The following is a 17903-nucleotide window of genomic DNA, read 5'->3' as shown; positions in this document are numbered from 1 at the left end:
CGAGCGGGGGCCCCGGGGCGTCACAGCCGGCCGCTGCGACTCCACGGCCCGCGGGGGCTCTGGGTTCCTCCCCACCCAGTCCCGAACCCGCCAGCGCCGCCGTAAGGGACAGCGCTGTGGCTGGGGGGCGGCGGAGAGAGCCGCCAAGGGCGCCGGGTCTCCCCCGCTCGCACGGCCCAGCCCCTCCTCCGCAGCTCCCCTCCCTCTCCTCGCCGCGGCCCCCCCCTCTCCTCAGGCCGAGTGGTGCCGCCCGCCTCCAGCTGACCCGCCTGGAATCCCGGCTCGGAGCCCCGGACTCGCGCCCGCCTGCGCGCCCGCTCCCTCCCCCCCCCCCGCCCCGCGCCCCCGCCGCTGCCGCCGCCGCCTCCGCTTCCTCCGAGGGGGGCCCAGGCCCAGCCGCCGCCGCCGCCGCCGCCGTCGCCTCCGAGCTCCGCCGCCGCCGCCGAGCACCATGGGAGACGCCGGGAGCGAGCGCAGCAAAGCGCCCAGCCTGCCGCCTCGCTGTCCCTGCGGCTTCTGGGGGTAAGTGTGGGGGCAGGGTCGCGGGCGCGGGCCTCGGGGGTGGTGGTGGGGACCCGAGGGAGGCCGGAGCCCCGGGAAGCTGGGCCGCGGAAGCCGGGCCTCGGGGGAGCGGGCGGTGACCGCGGCCTCGGCCTGAGGAGGGCTGCGGGTAGGGGACGCTGAGGGTGGGGGGGAGGAGGAGGAATAGGAGGGATAAGAGGAAGAGGAGGAGGAGGACCGCCCGGGCCGAGCTGTCCTCTGTGGGACTCGCTGGCCCTGAGGCCGGCTTAGGGTGAGGGGCCATGGGTGAGCGAGAGGGACGAGGTGGCGGCGCTGGCACTTCTCAGTGGGGCAGGGCTGCCCCTTTTCCCTTGGCCTGTGGAGGTCAGTCCGCCTCCCCCTCATCTTGGAATGAGTTGGTGCCCAGCCATCAGGAGGGTATTTCCTCTGACTTTTTCACCTCCCCTCCTCCCTGCTGCTCCCCGGGAGATTTGCATCATCACTTCCTAAATTATATCGCAGTCCCCATTTGCTTTTAGGAAGCTGTTCACACGTCCTACGTGTGAACAAACCCCACAGTCCAGAATTCGGGCTCGGAGAGTAAAGTTAAAAGGATTGTTGAGGGGTCTCACTTTCATCTAAAATGAATAGTATCAGGGAGTCTCTAAAAATTTCCCTGTTCAAAAAAAAAAAAAAAAAACTAACCAAACAAACAAAAAAAAAACCAACCCACCCCTCCTCCACCACCACCACCACCACCATTACCACCATCACAACCACCACCACCACCATCACAACCTCCAGCAACAACAAACAAAACAACAACGAAACCCCCAAAACAAACAGACACCCCCATCCACCTAAACAGAACTGAAAACAGAAACTTCCCAACAGGACCTCAAGCCAGTCTGGCTTGTGGGACGGGAGAGCTGGTTTCCTCTTTGAGTCTCAAATTCTTTCCCTATTTAAAAAAATTTTTTTTTTTTTTAAAAAAATGTTCACAACACAGTGTAGCATCCCATGCCATATTAGGGTGAGTGGGGTGGGGGAGAGGGACCAGATAGATAATAGATGGGACCTCCACTCCAACCAGCAGTTCTAGTTTAAGTTGTCCTTGGAACACTTTGGGTTTTCTAGGTCGTCACCTAACAAGCTGTGGTCATACCTCATGACTAGCTCTGTGTAAGGAAGCTGGAGAGTTAAGGCAGCTTCTGTGATTCAGGCTTTCTCTCTTATTTAGAGATTGTGCTGGGGTGAAGGAAATTTGGCATTTCTGTGAAGTCACGGGAAGTTGGCTGTTCTACTCCAGGAATGGTTGATGTAGGAATTAAAGACATGTCTAAGAGTGAAGAAGAGTAGGAAGTGCATTTTAATGCAGATCTCTGGGGAAGGCTTTCAGTTCAGGGTCAGTTCAGAGGTTTTGAAGTGTGTACCCTTTCCAAAGAAACTCTGAGTGGAAGGAGAGGAGTTAGGGACAAGTTGCATTAGCAAAAATTCCAAAGATGAAGCGGTATTTTAGCTGTAGAGTCTCCTTCTCGTTTTAATTTGATTTAAAGCATTGAAAAAGTTTGTTTTGAACTTTATTGTGGAAAATGTTGAAAAAAAAAAAATCAGACACCAACGTTAACCCGGTCCAAAGACTTCACAGGTAGAGTTGTTAGACCTTAGTTGGGTTGTCTGTGAAGTGCTGAAGTGTTTGGGTGGACAGTACGACTCATAGGGATCTTACAGGACTAGCCATTACTGGATGGGGGAATGAGGTAGTCAGGATGGTTAACTTGCTCCTTCTTGTAGGGAGTGCAGGGCGTGGTGGGAGAGTGCTCCAGAGTGCCTAGTGCCATCACAATTATGACATCACTTTGGAAAAATGTAGTGTCACAAGCCCTAGGTTGTAACTTACTCCGGGACATGGGGCCTGTAGAAAGTAGCTTCCAAGGACAGCTTCAGTGGTGGCCCAGAGTGTAGAGAGGTCTGCTTCCTGGCAACCTGCTCTTATGTCCTTGGGACCATTAGTGAATAGAGCGAAGTGAAGGGAATCCTGACTTCATGAAGGCTTAGAAGCTAGTGACGTGGATGCAACGGCTCCTTGCCTCCAGCCAGCAGATTCTGAGTCAGGCTAAGAGACTTTGGTGGGAGCAGACTGCAGAAGTCTTGACCTACAGTACCAAGGGTTCCCTCATTGCTCTTTGAGTCTGTCCACCTTAATGAGCCTTGGTTTGCCTAACAGACGTAGTGAGCACACAGGTAGTAATTACCTGGGAACACGTTTTAACACACCCTTTTAAACCTTTCCTAAGGGTGATTGTAGACACGTGTGGAGTTTGCATTTCATGCCAAAGAATAACCAAATTATTGTCTTTGTTATGTCATAGCTGATTTTAATCATTTTCTTGTGTTGCACGGGCCCTAATTATACCATGTTTATCAGGGAAACTTAGAATATATTCCACACAGATACTTGAGTGCCTCTGAATAGTGAATAATGGTGGGTGAGAGTCTTGGCACATCCTCAGAAGTATGAGGCAGAGTAGATGAGTTGAATAGATTGCCCTGGGTGCTATGAGAAGCAACTGTCCTAGTAAGGTGGAGGTGGATGAGGGTATCCAGGAGAAAGTAATTCTTCAGCAGGGACTGTAAGAAGGGTAAATGGTAGAGGGTAGGAGTGTTTCAGGCAGAGGGAATGAATGGCGTGGATGGAGGCTGGGAAGTGAGGGAGAAGGCGAGGAACATGGTGGCCATGGGTAGATTGTGGAGAGGAATCAGCTGGGGAATGAGGCTGAGGAGGGAGAAAGTGGAGACTGTGGCTGCGTGGGCAGTGCTGAGGCCTTTGGACCTTCATCCCGAGTACGTGGGGAGTTAATAAAATAAAGAAGGCCGAGGCTGCAGACAGGATGACCTTTGATATGGAAGGTTATTGGTTGATCTTGAGAGCGGCTAGGCGTGTGGGTGTGATTGTGCGTTTGGATGAATGTGGTGTATGTTTATGGAGTTCATGGAGTCCTGGCAGATCCGGAGATACAGAGCACCTGTCAGAAGTAGTAATCGGGGCTCGCCAGGGCGGTGGCATGAACGTGTCATGGCTGGGAAGAATACAGATGTGGATGGACTGAAAGTCATCAAGGAATCTAAGATATTCCTTGTCTTTTCCCTTCATAAAAAACAAAGTTTGTGCAACACAGCACTCTGGAAGCTTCAGGTCTTTAAAACGAGCTAGCCAGGGCCCACACCCAGGCATTTGCAGAGGAGCCTCTGGACAGAATTACTCTGGCGTTGTGAGAGTGAAGGGAGTTCCTTCAGAATCGCTGCTCTCTCCAGTGACTCAGGCTTTATTTAGTCTTTGCTGCTCAGCATGGTCCAGTCAGGACAGCAGTCGCAGACCTGGCAGTCGAGACCTTTGAGCTCTTTCTTGTGGGCGCACAATAGAAAGGAGAATGCCAAGAGGTGCATACAGTTCAGACGCAGTTTCCAGCTCTGTCTCCGTGGTTTGTGTTGTGTCACTGGATTGGATAATTGGTGATTTATAGAGACTGTCTCCTTACTGGGGAATCTGCTACCTTGGAGATCGTTGAAGACTGCTCTGTTTATAGAACTTGGAAGTTCTTGATGTAGTAGAGACTGTACCTTCTAGGATTAAAACAGTCTGTTCCATGTAACTTGGACTTCAAAGTTTTAGTGAAATAGAACACTGTCTTGGTTCATTTTAGACATTCTGAAGTCAGGAAAAAAAAAAAAAAAAAGCACTTACTGATAATTGCCATATTTGAAATAAAATTGTCAGTAGATTTTTTTCATATGAATACACTTTCCTCTTTTTCTCCTTCCCCTCTTCCTCCTCCTTTCCTTTTGAGACAGGGTTTTACTATATAGCGCAGGCTAACTTTGAACCCACTGTAGCTCAGACTGGTCTAGGTGGCCTTCACTCCCTGTGTGCTATGATTCTAGGTATTTACCTCTGCGCTTAGCTTGAAAGTACTTTGACACTGCCTAGATACAAGCAGTGTTAATTTAATGTATTTAAAATTGCTCGTACACTTAAAACTTACACACAGTCTTTTCATAAATATTTTAGAAAGCCGCTGAACATTTTGATGTTCTGGCACATGCCTTTAATCCCAGCACTTGGGAGGCAAGATAGGTAGACAGCTTTGTGAGTTCAAGGCCAGCCTGGTCTACATAGTGAGTTAAAGGCCAGTCAGACTTCTCTCTCTGCCTCTCTCACATGTACACACAAAACAAGAATACCCTGTATATTCGGAGACAGCAGGGTAGTGAGGGTATTTTTCTCCCCTAATTTTATTCTTAGTATAAAGATCTAGTTGCTGCTATTGACATTCTGTTTTCATAATTGGAATAGTCTCTGTCACAGTGAAATATTGTGGGATTATTATGAGAGGTATTATTTATTCAGATCAACAATGCAGGGGAGTGGCCATGAAAGTTAGGTCTGATATTGATAGGATAATTTATAGAACAATTCAAGGCTTAACTAGGTAAACTATTGATTGTTTTGAGGGTTATACAACAAGAAGCTCAGGTTGATGAGATACTTAGTGTATGAGGCACTTGGTGTTTAAGTTCAATTCCTGACACCCAGACGATGGAAGGAGAGGGTCAACTCCCATGAAACGTGGCTACAGTTTTAGAAGGGTACCTTATTTTTTCTTTGATAGTTTCATATATATGTACAGTGTATTTTCATCATACATCACCCTCCCTTCTTCTAGACCCTCTTACTACAGTGTCCTCTCCCTCTCTTTTTGCTGCCTACTGGAATGTCGATTGTCCTGTTGGTTTCCACTTGTATGGGTCTCGTGCATTTATCCATAGCTGTGGCGAGTTCTTGAGTGCAAGTGGCCACGGCATGGAATTTCACAGGACCCCTCCCTACCCTCCAGCATTTACAGTCTTTCTGTCTGTGCCCTTCTGTCATGTTCCCCTGAGCGTGCCCGTGGTGTGTGCGTGCCTGTGGGGTGTGTGTGTGTGTGTGTGTGTGTGTGTGTTGGTACGGCTGTCCCATTTATGACTGAGTGCTCAACAGTCATTCTTACTACTTTGATTAGTTATGAGTTTTTTTTTTTTGTTTTTTTTTTGTTCTTTTTTTTTTTGAGCTGGGGACCCGAACCCAGGGCCTTAGCTTCCTAGGCAACACGCTCTACCACTGAGCTAAATCCCCAACCCCAGTTATGGATTTTTGTATTAGCTGCTGCCCACTGCAGGAAGAAGCTTCTGAAGTCTCTGGGTGGAAACATTATTTACAAGGTAGTTTGACAACGTGTCAGATATTAAGGTGATGGCACCTGCATCCGTCCCAGGTCTGGTGGAATATCCTTTCTTCATTCTTCACCCTTAGGGAGTGTCTGCCTTGTGATTAGTTAGTTGTGTTTCTTGGAGGCAGCATATAGATGGCATCTGCTCTTAAAAAATACTATTCTTAGGGGTTGGGGATTTAGCTCAGTGGTAGAGCGCTTGCCTAGGAAGCGCAAGGCCCTGGGTTCGGTCCCCAGCTCCGAAAAAAAAAAAAAAAAAAAAATACTATTCTTGGGGCTGGGGATTTAGCTCGGTGGTAGAGCGCTTCCCAAGGAAGCGCAAGGCCCGGGGTTCGGTCCCCAGCCCCAAAAAAAAAAACCAAAAAAAAAAAAAAAATACTATTCTTATTCTCTGTATCCGAGTGTCTTCCCTGCATGTATATCTGTGTACCATATGCATGTAGTGTTCTTGGAGGGATTAGAGTTATAGCTGGTTGTGAGCTGTCATTTGGGTGCTGGAGATCAAACTCCGGTCCCTTGGAAGAACAGCCAGTGCTCCTAACTATTGAACTATCCCTCCTGGTTTATGTGTGTTTTCATTGGGAAAGAAATTGGGACTGTTTTTTTTTTTTTTTTCTTTTTTTCAGAGCTGGGGACTGAACCCAGGGTCTTGCGCTTGCTAGGCAAGTGCTCTACCACTGAGCTAAATCCCCAACCCCGAAATTGGGACTGTTAATAGTCCCTCCTTCCTTTTATTTTTGTGTGTATTGTTTTGACAGGGTCTTCTTTAAATCCTGTTTGGCCTGGAACCTATTACATAGAGAGTGAGTGGTTCTCGACCTGTGGGTTGACCCCAAGGGGTTGAACAACCCTTTAACAAGGGTTGCCTAAAACAGAAACACAGATGTTTATATTACAGTTTATAACAATAGCAAAGTTACAGTTACAAAGTAGCAATGGACATAATTTTATGGTTGCAGGTCACCACAAGGTGAGGAACTGTATCAAATGGTTACAGGACTATTAGAAGGTTGAGAACAGCTGACTAGACCATGCAGGCCTTGCTTCTGCCCCCCAATTGTTGCGATTAAAGCTGTGTACCAGCATAATCGGCAGCACTCGGAGTTATTATTGAAAAGTGTGCAGTGACTACTGTCCATTTTGTTGATTTTCATACTGTTTGCTTTCCCCTCTCTGCATCCATTAATTCTAGTGTGGTTTATTCTTTACTGGATGGAAGTTTATTTTTCTCTTTCTGAAAGATTTCTTCAAGTAATTTTTTTTTTCTTAAAGAACTGACTTAGTAATTATCGGAAGTTTTATTTTCCTTCAGTTACTACAAATAGTGTGGCTGGGTATACAGTCAGGGTTGGCAGTTGTTGTCTTTCGGAACTTGAATGTCTGTCCGGGTCCTCCTTGCTTTCAGGTGTCAGTTGACTGACCACTGTTATTTCGGATGGCGTCACCTTATTTGTGTGGATGCCTTCGCTGCACTTCCTTTGCTTTATCTTTCCTGTTTATAGTATGAGGGCTGCTTCTTTCTGGCTTTGTCTGTTTAGTGCCCTAATGTCTCATATCTCTCCAAACTAGGGGAAACATTCTGTTATATGCTTTAAAAACCCTTTTTATGCCCTTTAAAGGATTTGTATTTATATGTATGTATGTATGTATGTATATATGTATGTATGTATGTATGTATGTCTATTTACATGTGTGCGAATGTTTGCTCTGTGTACCCTTAGAGGCCAGAAGCGTGTCCTGGTTTGCTTGGAGCCAGAGTTCTCTGTGGGGAGAGTGTTCCTCACTGTGGGACACCCAGTGCTTTCTCACTGGTCTCAGCTGTGTGCTCCTCTTGTGCCTTAGGCCTTTTCAGAGTGTCATGTATCTTGGAATTCCCGGCGTTACCTCATTATTTCATCTTTGCCCTTGTTTGATCCAGTTTTTCTACCTTTTCTTTTTTTTTTCTTTTTTTTTTTCTTTTTGACAAGGACAAAGGCTTGTTTTATTTTCATGGCTGCTCATGTGAGGCCACAGCCTGGCCACTATGTACAGACGTGAGGGAAGCTTCATTTCTTGGTCTCTTCCTCCTTGGACAGAGTCTTGATGATCTCCTCCTTCTTGGCTTGGAGGCGCTCCTCCCAGCGCTTTCGTGCTTCCTTGGTCTTAGACCTGCGAGCTTCAGCCTGGTCAGCCAGTAGCTTCTTGCGGGCCTTGTCTGCCTTCAGTTTGTGGATCTGCTCCATGAGAATCCGCTTGTTTTTGAACACATTCCCTTTGACCTTCAGGTACAGGCTGTGATACATATGGCGGTCAATCTTCTTAGATTCCCGGTATCTCCTGAGAAGCCGGCGCAGGATCCGCATCCTTCGCATCCAGGTCACCTTCTCGGGCATCCGAGCGTTGGCAGTACCCTTCCTCTTCCCTATGCCCATATGCCTGCCCTTCCGTCGGGCCAAGGTGTTCTTCCGGCATCGAGCCCGGGAATGGACAGTCACAGGCTTCCGGATGATCAGGCCATCTTTGATCAGCTTCCTGATCTGTTGACGGGAGTTGGCATTGGCGATTTCGTTGGTTTCATTGGGGTCCAACCACACCTTCTTTTTACCACAGCGGAGGACGCTGGAGGCAAGCCTCTTCTGTAGCCTAAGCATACTCATGGCTGCTCTACCTTTTCTTTAAGCTCAGGAATTCTTTGTTCTCCATGAGCTGTTCTGTTGGTGAGACTCTGCCCAGAACTTTTTTTTTCTCATAATTTCCAGCTTTTTAGTTTTTTTTTTTTTTTTTTTAATAAAATGTTTCTGGGCTGGAGAGATGGCTCAGCCGTTAAAGGCTAGGCTCACAACCAAATAAAATGTTTCTATCTCTGTTGAATTCTGTCATATATTACATCTTCTTATTTTATTCAGCTGTTTGTGTTCTCAGTGTAGGATTTATTTTCTTGACGCATACTTACACTCACTTTGGAGTTCTCTGACTGAGATTTAATTCACTCTGACTAGATGCTATTAGGCTGAAATTAGTTTTAAGGAGCTATGTTGTTTTGGACTTTTGTGTTTATTATGTTACTGTCTTGTGGTTTACACATCTGGTGTCATTTCTTAACGTGATTAATTGTTGTTATTTAGCAACAATGTGTTTATCTTTTGAAGTGTTCCTGCAGTATGAGGGTGTGGTAGGGTTGAGTATACATAGTTCAGAAAATAGTTCCTCACCGCAGGAGCCACAGCAGCCAGACACGAACCCCAAATCATCCCATGCCTACTTGATGTTAACACCATGCAGATATCTACTGCCCGGTTACTAGCACTGGCTCATCTGACTTTAGTAACTGGAGGATAGCCAGCCATGGATTCCAGTTAGTAAGATTAGGAGTGGGAGGGCAAGGTGAGTAAGGGAAGTATTAGGTCAACTTTGGACAGAAAAAAATCAAGGTGGAGGAGTTAGGAAGAAAAGATGGGCTAATGTTAGTGTCTACAGAGCTCAGAGATTGGTTAGAGGTCTGGCATTTATAATTAAGAAGCAGAGAGAAGGATGCGAGCAGGAAGATGGAGGGATGAGGGGCTTCGGAGGTGTGGCCGAAGAGAATAAACTGGTAGAGACACCTACAAGAGTCCTAAAACCTGAGCAGTCAAGAAACAGGAGCAGAGCCATCTTGAGACCCACTGGAGAGTGGAGGTTAAGTGATAGAAGGCGGAGAATGAGAAGAATGCCTACACAGTCAGTTGCTGGCTGCCTCTTAAAAGGTGACATCTTGACGTCTTCTGCCTTTGGGGGGTCTCTCGTGGCCGGTAGGTTCCCTTTAGTGGGTCTCTCGTGGCCGGTAGGTTCCCTTCGGCTAAGGGTTGACTTGGGAGCTAGTGCTCTCCTAAGCCCCATCGTTCGTGGGGTCTGCTGTTTGGGTGGTTCTTAGCCCTTCCCTGGTTTACCTCTTCACGCCGCCTTGACCCCCTTGATCCTCCAGGTCCTGTGTATGTGAGAAGCAGCACTTGTAGGTTCTGCTCTCCTCTCCCTAGAGCACTTTAAAAGGGAGTAGAATGTGTTTCATTTCTGTGGTGAGTTCTGTGAAGTCTTGTGTATGAGGGAGATGTGATAGGTTGTGGATGTGTTTGATATGAAGCGAGGCAGATACTCAGGTTGAAATAAAACAATTTTGTTTTTTTTAGCTTACATTGTTTTAAAGATTTATGTTTATGAGTACACTGTCGCTGTCTTCAGACACACCATAAGAGGGCATCAGATCCCATTACAGATGGTTGTGAGCCACCCTGTGGTTGCTGGGAATTGAACTCAGGTCCCCTGGAACCACCGAGCCATCTCTCCAGCCCCTACTTATGTTTTGAGGCAGGGTCTTTCTTCATAGCTGTCTAGCCTCAAGCTCACAGAGGCCTCTGCTTCTCTGCGCGCTGGCTGTAAAGCTGTGTGTGCCACCATGTCCAGCCAATAACCTGTGTTTGAAGTGGTTACTAGTAGAACACTGAAACCTGATTTCTATTTTTACTAGTCAAAGATACTGTTAGCTTAAGTAGAAAATAGGATGTGTGTATTCCCCTCCCCTGGTGCCCACTCTTTGTCACTTAACATACAGTGTCATCTCACGGTCTCCATCACTGATGCTCTGGTCTCATCTGCTCTGCCAGCAGCAGTGTGAGTGGGTGGGTGGGTGAGCTAGACGCCTGCTTCCTTAGCCTTGGAATTACACTTGAGTAGTCCTAACCTGGGCTTTCACATTCACATTCATGCGGACATAGTATGAATCATGGGTAATCAGCATGTTGATGTCAGTGATGTCACTAATTATCCCTTGATCATAAAACCTCCTTAAACATTCTCCTAAATACAGGAAAAGCTGAGGCTGCAGTGTGACCAACCGAATGAAGTGCCTACTTACCTCCCCCATTTTCAGTTGTGGCACTTGCTGCTTTGATATGATGTAATGTGGGAGATAATGAAAACAAAACAGGACAGCCCAAATGTGCTCCTTGTGTCTGCTGGCTTTAGGCAGGTGTGTTTGAGTTAGGTCTAGTTAACACACACAGCTCACTTTTCCATGGTTCTTAGGCGTTGGGTCTAGTTTTTTTTTTTTTTTTTTCTTTTTTTCGGAGCTGGGGACCGAACCCAGGGCCTTGCGCTTGCTAGGCAAGCGCTCTACCCCTGAGCTAAATCCCCAACCCCGGCGTTGGGTCTAGTTAATACACGCAGCTCACTTTTCCATGGTTCTTAGGAGTTAGGTCTGGTTAACACACACAGTTCACTTTTCCGTGGTTCTTAGGCGTTGGGTCTAGTGACACACACTGCTTGCTTTTCCATGACCTTTTTGCTCATTTACTCTTCTTTGTTCTTTTTCTCAACACTGCCCTCAAGAAAAAGGGTTTAAGTTTTACATTTTTTATTTTGTTATTTTTACTAGCTATTTATTTTGTCTATATGAGTGGTTTGCACATCTTCAAGTGTCTCAGAAGGCCTTGGACCCCCTGGACTGGATGGCTGCCAGCCATGGGAACTACGGGTTCTCTGGAAGGAAAGTGTGCTGTTAAGCCCAGTAACAGTATGTATGTGCACGTGTCTGCACATGGTAGTATGTACATGTGAGGGCCCGTGCCGTGGAGACTGCTGATGTTCGGGTCTCCTGCAGCTAGATTTACAAGTGGTTGAGAGCCACTAGACACAGTCCTGACGGCAGTCTTGGGGCTTGTGGAAGAGCAGTATAACTTTCACCTCTGAGCCATCATCTCCCAGCCCCAAATTTTAATTAAGATAGCTTTATAATGCCAAATAGTCACAGTTAACATTGGTTCCCTCAGATTAACCTTTCCTAACTGTAAACAATCAGAGGATTAAAAATTTATCTAAATGATTTTGAAACGAGTACTTTTAAAATACATATGTAAAAAAAAGCAGTGAGCTGTATATACAATCATTTTCTTGGAGGGATAAGGATGATGATGATTTTTGGGACAGTGTTGGGCCTTGCAGTATTGGCTGGCCAGGAACTCAGTGTTGACAGTGCTGGGATAAAACGCATGTGCCACCGTACCTGGCCAAGAGGGAAAATTTTAACTAAGATTTGTTTAAAATCAGCTATGAAGTGATGTAATAGTCTGATCCTACAGTAATGGCAGATCAGGATTGAAATGATTTTGTAACCTGGGTTAAGGGAGGAGCTGAGGCTAAGGTTGTCAACCAAACTTCCCCTCTTTCTACACCCCATTCCCCCCTCCCCCCAGCACCTTATGGTGTAACAGGAGAGGCTATCTATCAGGGCTTATGGCATGGGACTAGTTTGTAGCCCAGGCTGTCCTTGGCCCTGAGTCAGTCCTTCTGCCTCCGCTTTCCCAAGCTTTGTAGGTGGGAGCCAGCACCCACACGCTTCTCTTTTTGAGGAAAGATTAAATGTGATATCTTAGCAAAGACACATGGCAGAAGTGACCTAGCATTAGAGTTTTAATAAGACGCCTACAAGAAAATCCAGCTCGGGATTGTTGGGTGCTGAAGTGGGCTATGTCATGGTGATTTGTAAGAGGGACTTCAGCCTAATTGTGCGCATGACACTGTGTCACTTTTATGAGGGCCTTGAGGAACACTAAGCCTGGTCCACACTGGGACCCTGTAAGACAGAATTTCATCGCTGAATAATATTTAGACACAAGAATTTTACAGTGTGTGTTACATACCCAAGGAGGGTAAAGAACTATGAAGGTTTTTTTTTTTTTTTTTAAGATTTATTTTGTGTGAGTACACTGTTGCTGTCTTTAGATACCAGAAGAGGGTGTCAGATCCCATTATAGATGGTTGTGAGCCACCATGTGGTTGCTGGGAATTGAACTCAGGACCTCTGGAAGAGCAGTCAGTGCTCTTAACCGCTGAGCCATCTCTCCAGCCCACTATGAAGGTTTTTAACTGACTATATCTTAAAGTAACTGTACAGTGTGATAGATACCAACTACACGAAGCCAGTCTCAGCACTCACTCTGCTGTGTTCCTCACTCACTGACTCTTCTCCGGAAACACACATACAGATACGGTTTTAAAATAGTAAGTGTATGGGAGTTTGCCCCGGTGTGTGTATCGTGTGTGCATTGTTCATGGAGGCCAGAGGAGAGCAGCATATTCCCCGAAACTGCAGTTACAGGCCATTGTTAGATGCCATATGAGTGCTAGGTGTTGAACCTGGGTCCTCTGCAGGAGCAGCCATTGTCCTTAACTGTTGAGCTGTGTCTCAGCGCTTATTCTTAGGTTTTTGAGACAAGGTCTAGTGCCTAGTAGTCTCAGACTCTTCATCTTTCCTAGGCTGACCTTGAACTCCAGTTTCTTTTGCTTCAGTTATCAAGTTCTGGGATTAGAGAGAGAGGGGTGTGTGTGTGTGTGTGTGTGTGTGTGTTTCAGACTGTCTTTCTCATCGTTGGTGTCTGGGATTACTCATTGTAGGTACTCATTGGTATCTCAGTGTAGAGTGCCTCTTAAATTGACCTGGATAGTTTTATAAATATAAATTCACAATTGTGTTTGTGTTTTTGGTTGGAATAAGGTTCAGGAAGAATGGATTGTGTTGTTGTGTTTTAATTATAAACTTGTGGTACCAAGAAGTCACTGGGCATGCTTGTTTAAATTCTGAGGTCATTCCAAGGGTGAGGACAAAAGGTGGTCAAGGAGAGCCTGGTGTTCTGGAGGCTAGAGGATGGAGAGCCGTGGAAGGAGGTGCTGTGAGGACGCTTTGCGGCCATGTTTTCTAGTCAGGTCTGCAGTAGCTATGGAGCAGACGTGAACAGGTTGTAGTTGAGGTGAAAGAAACAGCCTGTCTTCTCGAGTCACAGAGTGTGAAGCTGAGGTGTAGATTCCATGACGACGTTTAGTGGAAATGGCATCCTTGATGGGATGGGTGCTGATCCGTTAACCCAGGCTGATCTTGAGCTGAGCTGAGGGCACCTTTCTACCCTTCCCACTTACTGGCATGGCCGCTGAGCTGTGTCTGAGGCCACTGAAGAGCCAGAGCCAGCTTTGTGGTCTTTATTGGTATTACAATTAATTTCCTCCTTGATGGAGACCTCCCCCTTCTCTTCTCCCCTCCCCAAATCCTGGTGAAGAATTAAATATAATATTGCCTATCTTTTGCTGTTTTTAGAAAAAAACTTGTGTGGATGTATTAATTTTTATTTTAAAAGGTTTCCCAATGAATAGGTGTGGAGGAAGATGTATTAAAGGGTCTTTCTTACTTACCTAAGAGGCCAGTGAGGGACCCTTCTAACCAAATCTCTTGTAACCAAACCCCTCCTGCACACTTCCCCAGAAACGAAGGGTGTGTTAATCTCTCATCTTTGGAAAATCTGCGTAGTTCAGTGTGTGCTTGTGGGTTTCTGATCCAAAGCTGGGTTTGCTGCTTGGCCAATTTATCTTTGTAAACGAGTATCTGAGGGTTGTATTGAGGTTTAGTGAGCTCTTATCTGTCAAGCCCCTGCCACACTGCCTGGCTGTGGTAGTTACGTTTACAAGGGTTGACTTTGCAGCCATGAATAGATGAATATTGGTGATAGATGCAGAATTGTCTGGATCTCATTGAATAACTTGTGTTGATAGTAGTCTTCAGATCAGCTAGTTCTGGTCAGTATTGGCTCCTTTGGCTGTGTCTGGAGCCAGGTCCTATTTAGCCATCACTTGTTAAGTACTGCTTTTGTATCTTCAAGTCACTTAGGCATTAGATGCCTGGTTCTGACTTCACACATAGTCTAGGATGGGAGGCAGATCAGTACACAGTGTTGGGGGAAAGCTGTGGGAGGCAATGCACAGGCTTGTGAGATCTAGAGCTGGGAGCAGCCAGGAGGGCTTCTCTGGGAGAGCTAGGCATGAGCAGGAGTTAGCTGGTGCAGATCCAGAGCATTGCCAGTGCGACCCCAGTTAGTCAGCTGCAGAGTGTGGCAGGACGATGCCTGAGAGATGAGGAGGGCCTTGAACTGGAGTGGGGTTGGGAGGCAGTTTGGGAGCCATTTAACAATTTTAAGTATGGGTGAAGGGTATTTGTGTTTAAAAAGTTTATTCTGGTAGCATTGGAAGGTGTAAGAATGAAAGCAGGATCCTGGGAGGGCATTTCCAGCCTCAGCCTCTGTCCCGCGATTACAGGAGCATACCACCCACCATGTCCCCGCATATGGTAGGGTGTGACAGGAAAGACACACAATTGAAGAAGACATGCTTAAATATTCTTATGCTTTTTTCCCTGTGCAGTTGAAATTGCCCATGGGGCCGTGAAAGAAGAGCTTCTGTTGACCCATTGAGAGTTAGCTAAAGGGTTTGACATGTGCTTCATGTTTCCTGCTAGCTTCCTGTTACTTACTATAAGGTGAAGTTTTGTCATTAGCATTTATTCCTAACCACACTGAGCAGTTTGTACCTAGGCAGAAAATGAATGGATGAAGGCCTTGATTTCTGTTTGGTCAACCCCCCCCCCTCCCCGGACAATATATGTAAAGTCCCAGGCTGTAAGTTTGCATTTTATTTGAAATTTGTCCTTTTCAGCCCTTCCATGGGTGGGGTGGGGTTGAGGATGGAGAGGGAGATTATGAGGTGCTCTTAAGTTACTTCATTGTTGTAAGGTGTCATTCTTGTCAACTGATAATGTATCTCACTTGAGTGGGTGACTTGAAAGTCATGTGTGATGCTGAGTAACCACAGGGATTAGGAAGAAACCTACTCTCCAAGCCAGAGGAAGGCCTCGATGCAAGCCTTCAGGGGTAAAGTGATCTTCTGGGACTGTGACGCCTACTAGATAACTGCCCTGATGCCTATCAAGTCAGGACCTAGACAGACTACTGCTTAATAGTGACAGAAGTCGGGGTTGGGGATTTAGCTCAGTGGTAGAGCGCTTGCCTAGCAAACGCAAGGCCCTGGGTTCGGTCCCCAGCTCCGAAAAATAGAAAAAGGAAAAAAAAAATAGTGACAGAAGTCTTGGTTTGTAAGAGGGCTTGCTGTAGCATTCAGGACGCCCTGAGCCATCACATCTGTAATTCCTCTCTTCCTGTTACTCTGGGTGCTTGAATATGGGTGAAGCAAAAAGATTTGCAGGGCAAGTTTTTAGTTATTTTTAAAAATTGTTTTTTTTTTTTTTTTTTGTTTTTTTTTTTTGAGATAGTGTTTTTTTTTGAGGTTTTTGCTGTCCAAGAACTTGCTCTGCAGACCAGGCTGGCCTGGAACTCACAGAGCTCTGCCTGCCTGTGTCCTGAGTACTGGGACTAGGCTGCACAGGTATTCTTACGGGTTTGTGTTAGCCACTATTATCCAAACATTTGTGCCATCAAGCTTTCTTTTTTCTTTTTTAAAGATTTATTTATTATGTATACAGTTTTCTGCCTACACACCAGAAGAGGGCATCAGATCTCATTACAGATGGTTGTGAGCCACCATGTGGGTGCTGGGAATTGAACTCAGGACCTCTGGAAGAGCAGTCAGTGCTCTAACCGCTGAGCCATCTCTCCAGCCCGCATCTTTGTTTTTATTTTTCATGCTGTTAGCTGAGCATCAGTTTTAATTTGCAGCATTTTGAGATGAGATTATATTATCTAGAAAAATGGCATGTTTGTGAAGAAGTTCCTGTAGACATACATGCATACTAATACACTATTACTCTGAAAGTTAAAATCTAACCTGTAAAGCTGTAACTTTGTTCAGGTTACTATGCTGACAGGATCTCATCAGTCAGTTGAAAGCAGAATGGTAGGTAATCGGCGGGGGAGGTGGTGGTGTGAGTGATTGTTTTCTCACTTTTCCGTTATATGGAACATAGGCCATACTTAGAAACGTAGGAAAGAAGCCAGTCTGTTCCTCAGGAAGCAGTTCCTCAGACGTGTGTTAGCAGATTGTTTTTCGGGGCCAGTCTGGCAGGTAAATTAAGAATTAAAAGAATTAATAAAAGAATACCATTACCTGTTAGAAAAAGGAAATGTTTTTGTGAAAATTACACAAAACTCAAACCTTTCTGTGTCCTTTCTCTGTAACCTCAGCGAGAGAGGTTGAGGTAGGAATGGAGGCACCTGTTGCGTTGTGGTGCAGTCTGTGTGTTTCAGAGAACGACGTCAGACCTGGCTTGAGAATTTGATCCTTTCCTTGCTTGTCATTTGGCTTTGACAGCCACAGTCCAGTTGGACGTGAAGCTTCGCCCTTGCACGGTGAGCTTGACTAGCTCTTTGTCTTTAGTATTTTGAAAGCACTCTTTCTGATGGCTTACATTGGGATTTGCTTTTGAGAAGCTACTAATTGGCACTTCCAACATGGACAGATTGAGGCCAAGTAAAGCCTGTGGGTGCTTGTCAGGCGGGGTGAAGTTAAAAATCACCTGCTGTCAACACGGGGAGTTTTATCATCATTTTCATTTTTGAATAAATGAAGAGTCATTAGATTCCTGGAGCTGCAGACTGAATGGAGAAACTGGTTATTCTCCTAACATGGCGCATTCCCTTTGTCTCTGTAGCCGCATAAGTCACTCTTTGCTAGTCTGTGTGTGTGTGTGTGTGTGTGTGTGTGTGTGTGTGTGACAGAGACAGAGAGACACTAGGAAATTCAGAAGTGCTTGAGTTGTCACAGTTTAACTAGACACAGAACTGGAGAGATAAAGAGCCGTGTTAAAGAATGAGGTGTCTGCTGTTTTAAAGATGGTAGTTTGCATATTAGACTCTGAAGAGTACTTGAAGGCCATTGGAGACAGATGAGGGAGAATGTCAGGAGATTTGACAGCTTCTATAAATTTCTAGTTTGTATAGAACTTTTATAACTATAGTGTATTTTTGACAAATAAGGTTCATCATCATGTTTTTCTGTAGGAGAGGAATTTAAATAAAAAGTCCTGGCACTTGGGAAGTAGAGGTAGGTGGATCTCAGAGTTCAAGGCCAGCCTGGTCTACAGAATGGGTTCCAGTACAGCAGGGTGCACAGAGACACCCTGGCTCAAAAACAAAACAAAACCCAAAAGCTTGAGGCTTCTTACTCAGTGGTGTTTTGTTGTTTGAGTAATTCACATGCCCTCCTTCCTGTTACCTAGCAGCTGGAGAAGTCTTTGTATAGGAAATGGAGTGAACAGACAGCATGCAAGAGTCTAGGTATCCTAAGACTATGAGGCAGGGGACACTGGCTCAGGAGCAGGATCCTCATGTCACGCACATAAGCTGCTTACAC

The 17903-nt window shown here is 46.0% G+C and overlaps 2 protein-coding genes across 2 annotated transcripts in view; one reads left to right on the top strand and one right to left on the bottom strand.

The window, feature by feature from the left end:
- Positions 1-337: 337 nt before the first annotated feature.
- Positions 338-17903, top strand: part of Zfand3 (zinc finger AN1-type containing 3) — a 191290-nt gene continuing 173724 nt past the window's right edge. Inside the window, exon 1 of the mRNA XM_032888523.1 lies at positions 338-522. Coding sequence (XP_032744414.1) covers positions 452-522 — 71 coding nt within the window. The 5' untranslated portion in view covers positions 338-451. The remainder of the gene's footprint in view (positions 523-17903) is intronic.
- On the bottom strand, positions 7799-8406 carry LOC116887032 (60S ribosomal protein L19-like). The gene has a single exon (XM_032888524.1). The coding sequence runs from the start codon at positions 8402-8404 to the stop codon at positions 7814-7816; it is 591 nt and encodes a 196-aa protein (XP_032744415.1). The 5' UTR covers positions 8405-8406; the 3' UTR covers positions 7799-7813.

This window comes from Rattus rattus, chromosome 18 (assembly GCF_011064425.1).
Source record: "Rattus rattus isolate New Zealand chromosome 18, Rrattus_CSIRO_v1, whole genome shotgun sequence".
Classification (NCBI taxonomy): Eukaryota; Metazoa; Chordata; class Mammalia; order Rodentia; family Muridae; genus Rattus; species Rattus rattus.
Note: the sequence above shows the minus strand (reverse complement) of the source record. Positions and strands in the feature narration are given on the sequence as shown.

Bases quoted from the DNA above. Each gene is read 5' to 3' on its own strand.
- LOC116887032 (XM_032888524.1), bottom strand. From the start codon at position 8,404: ATGAGTATGCTTAGGCTACAGAAGAGGCTTGCCTCCAGCGTCCTCCGC.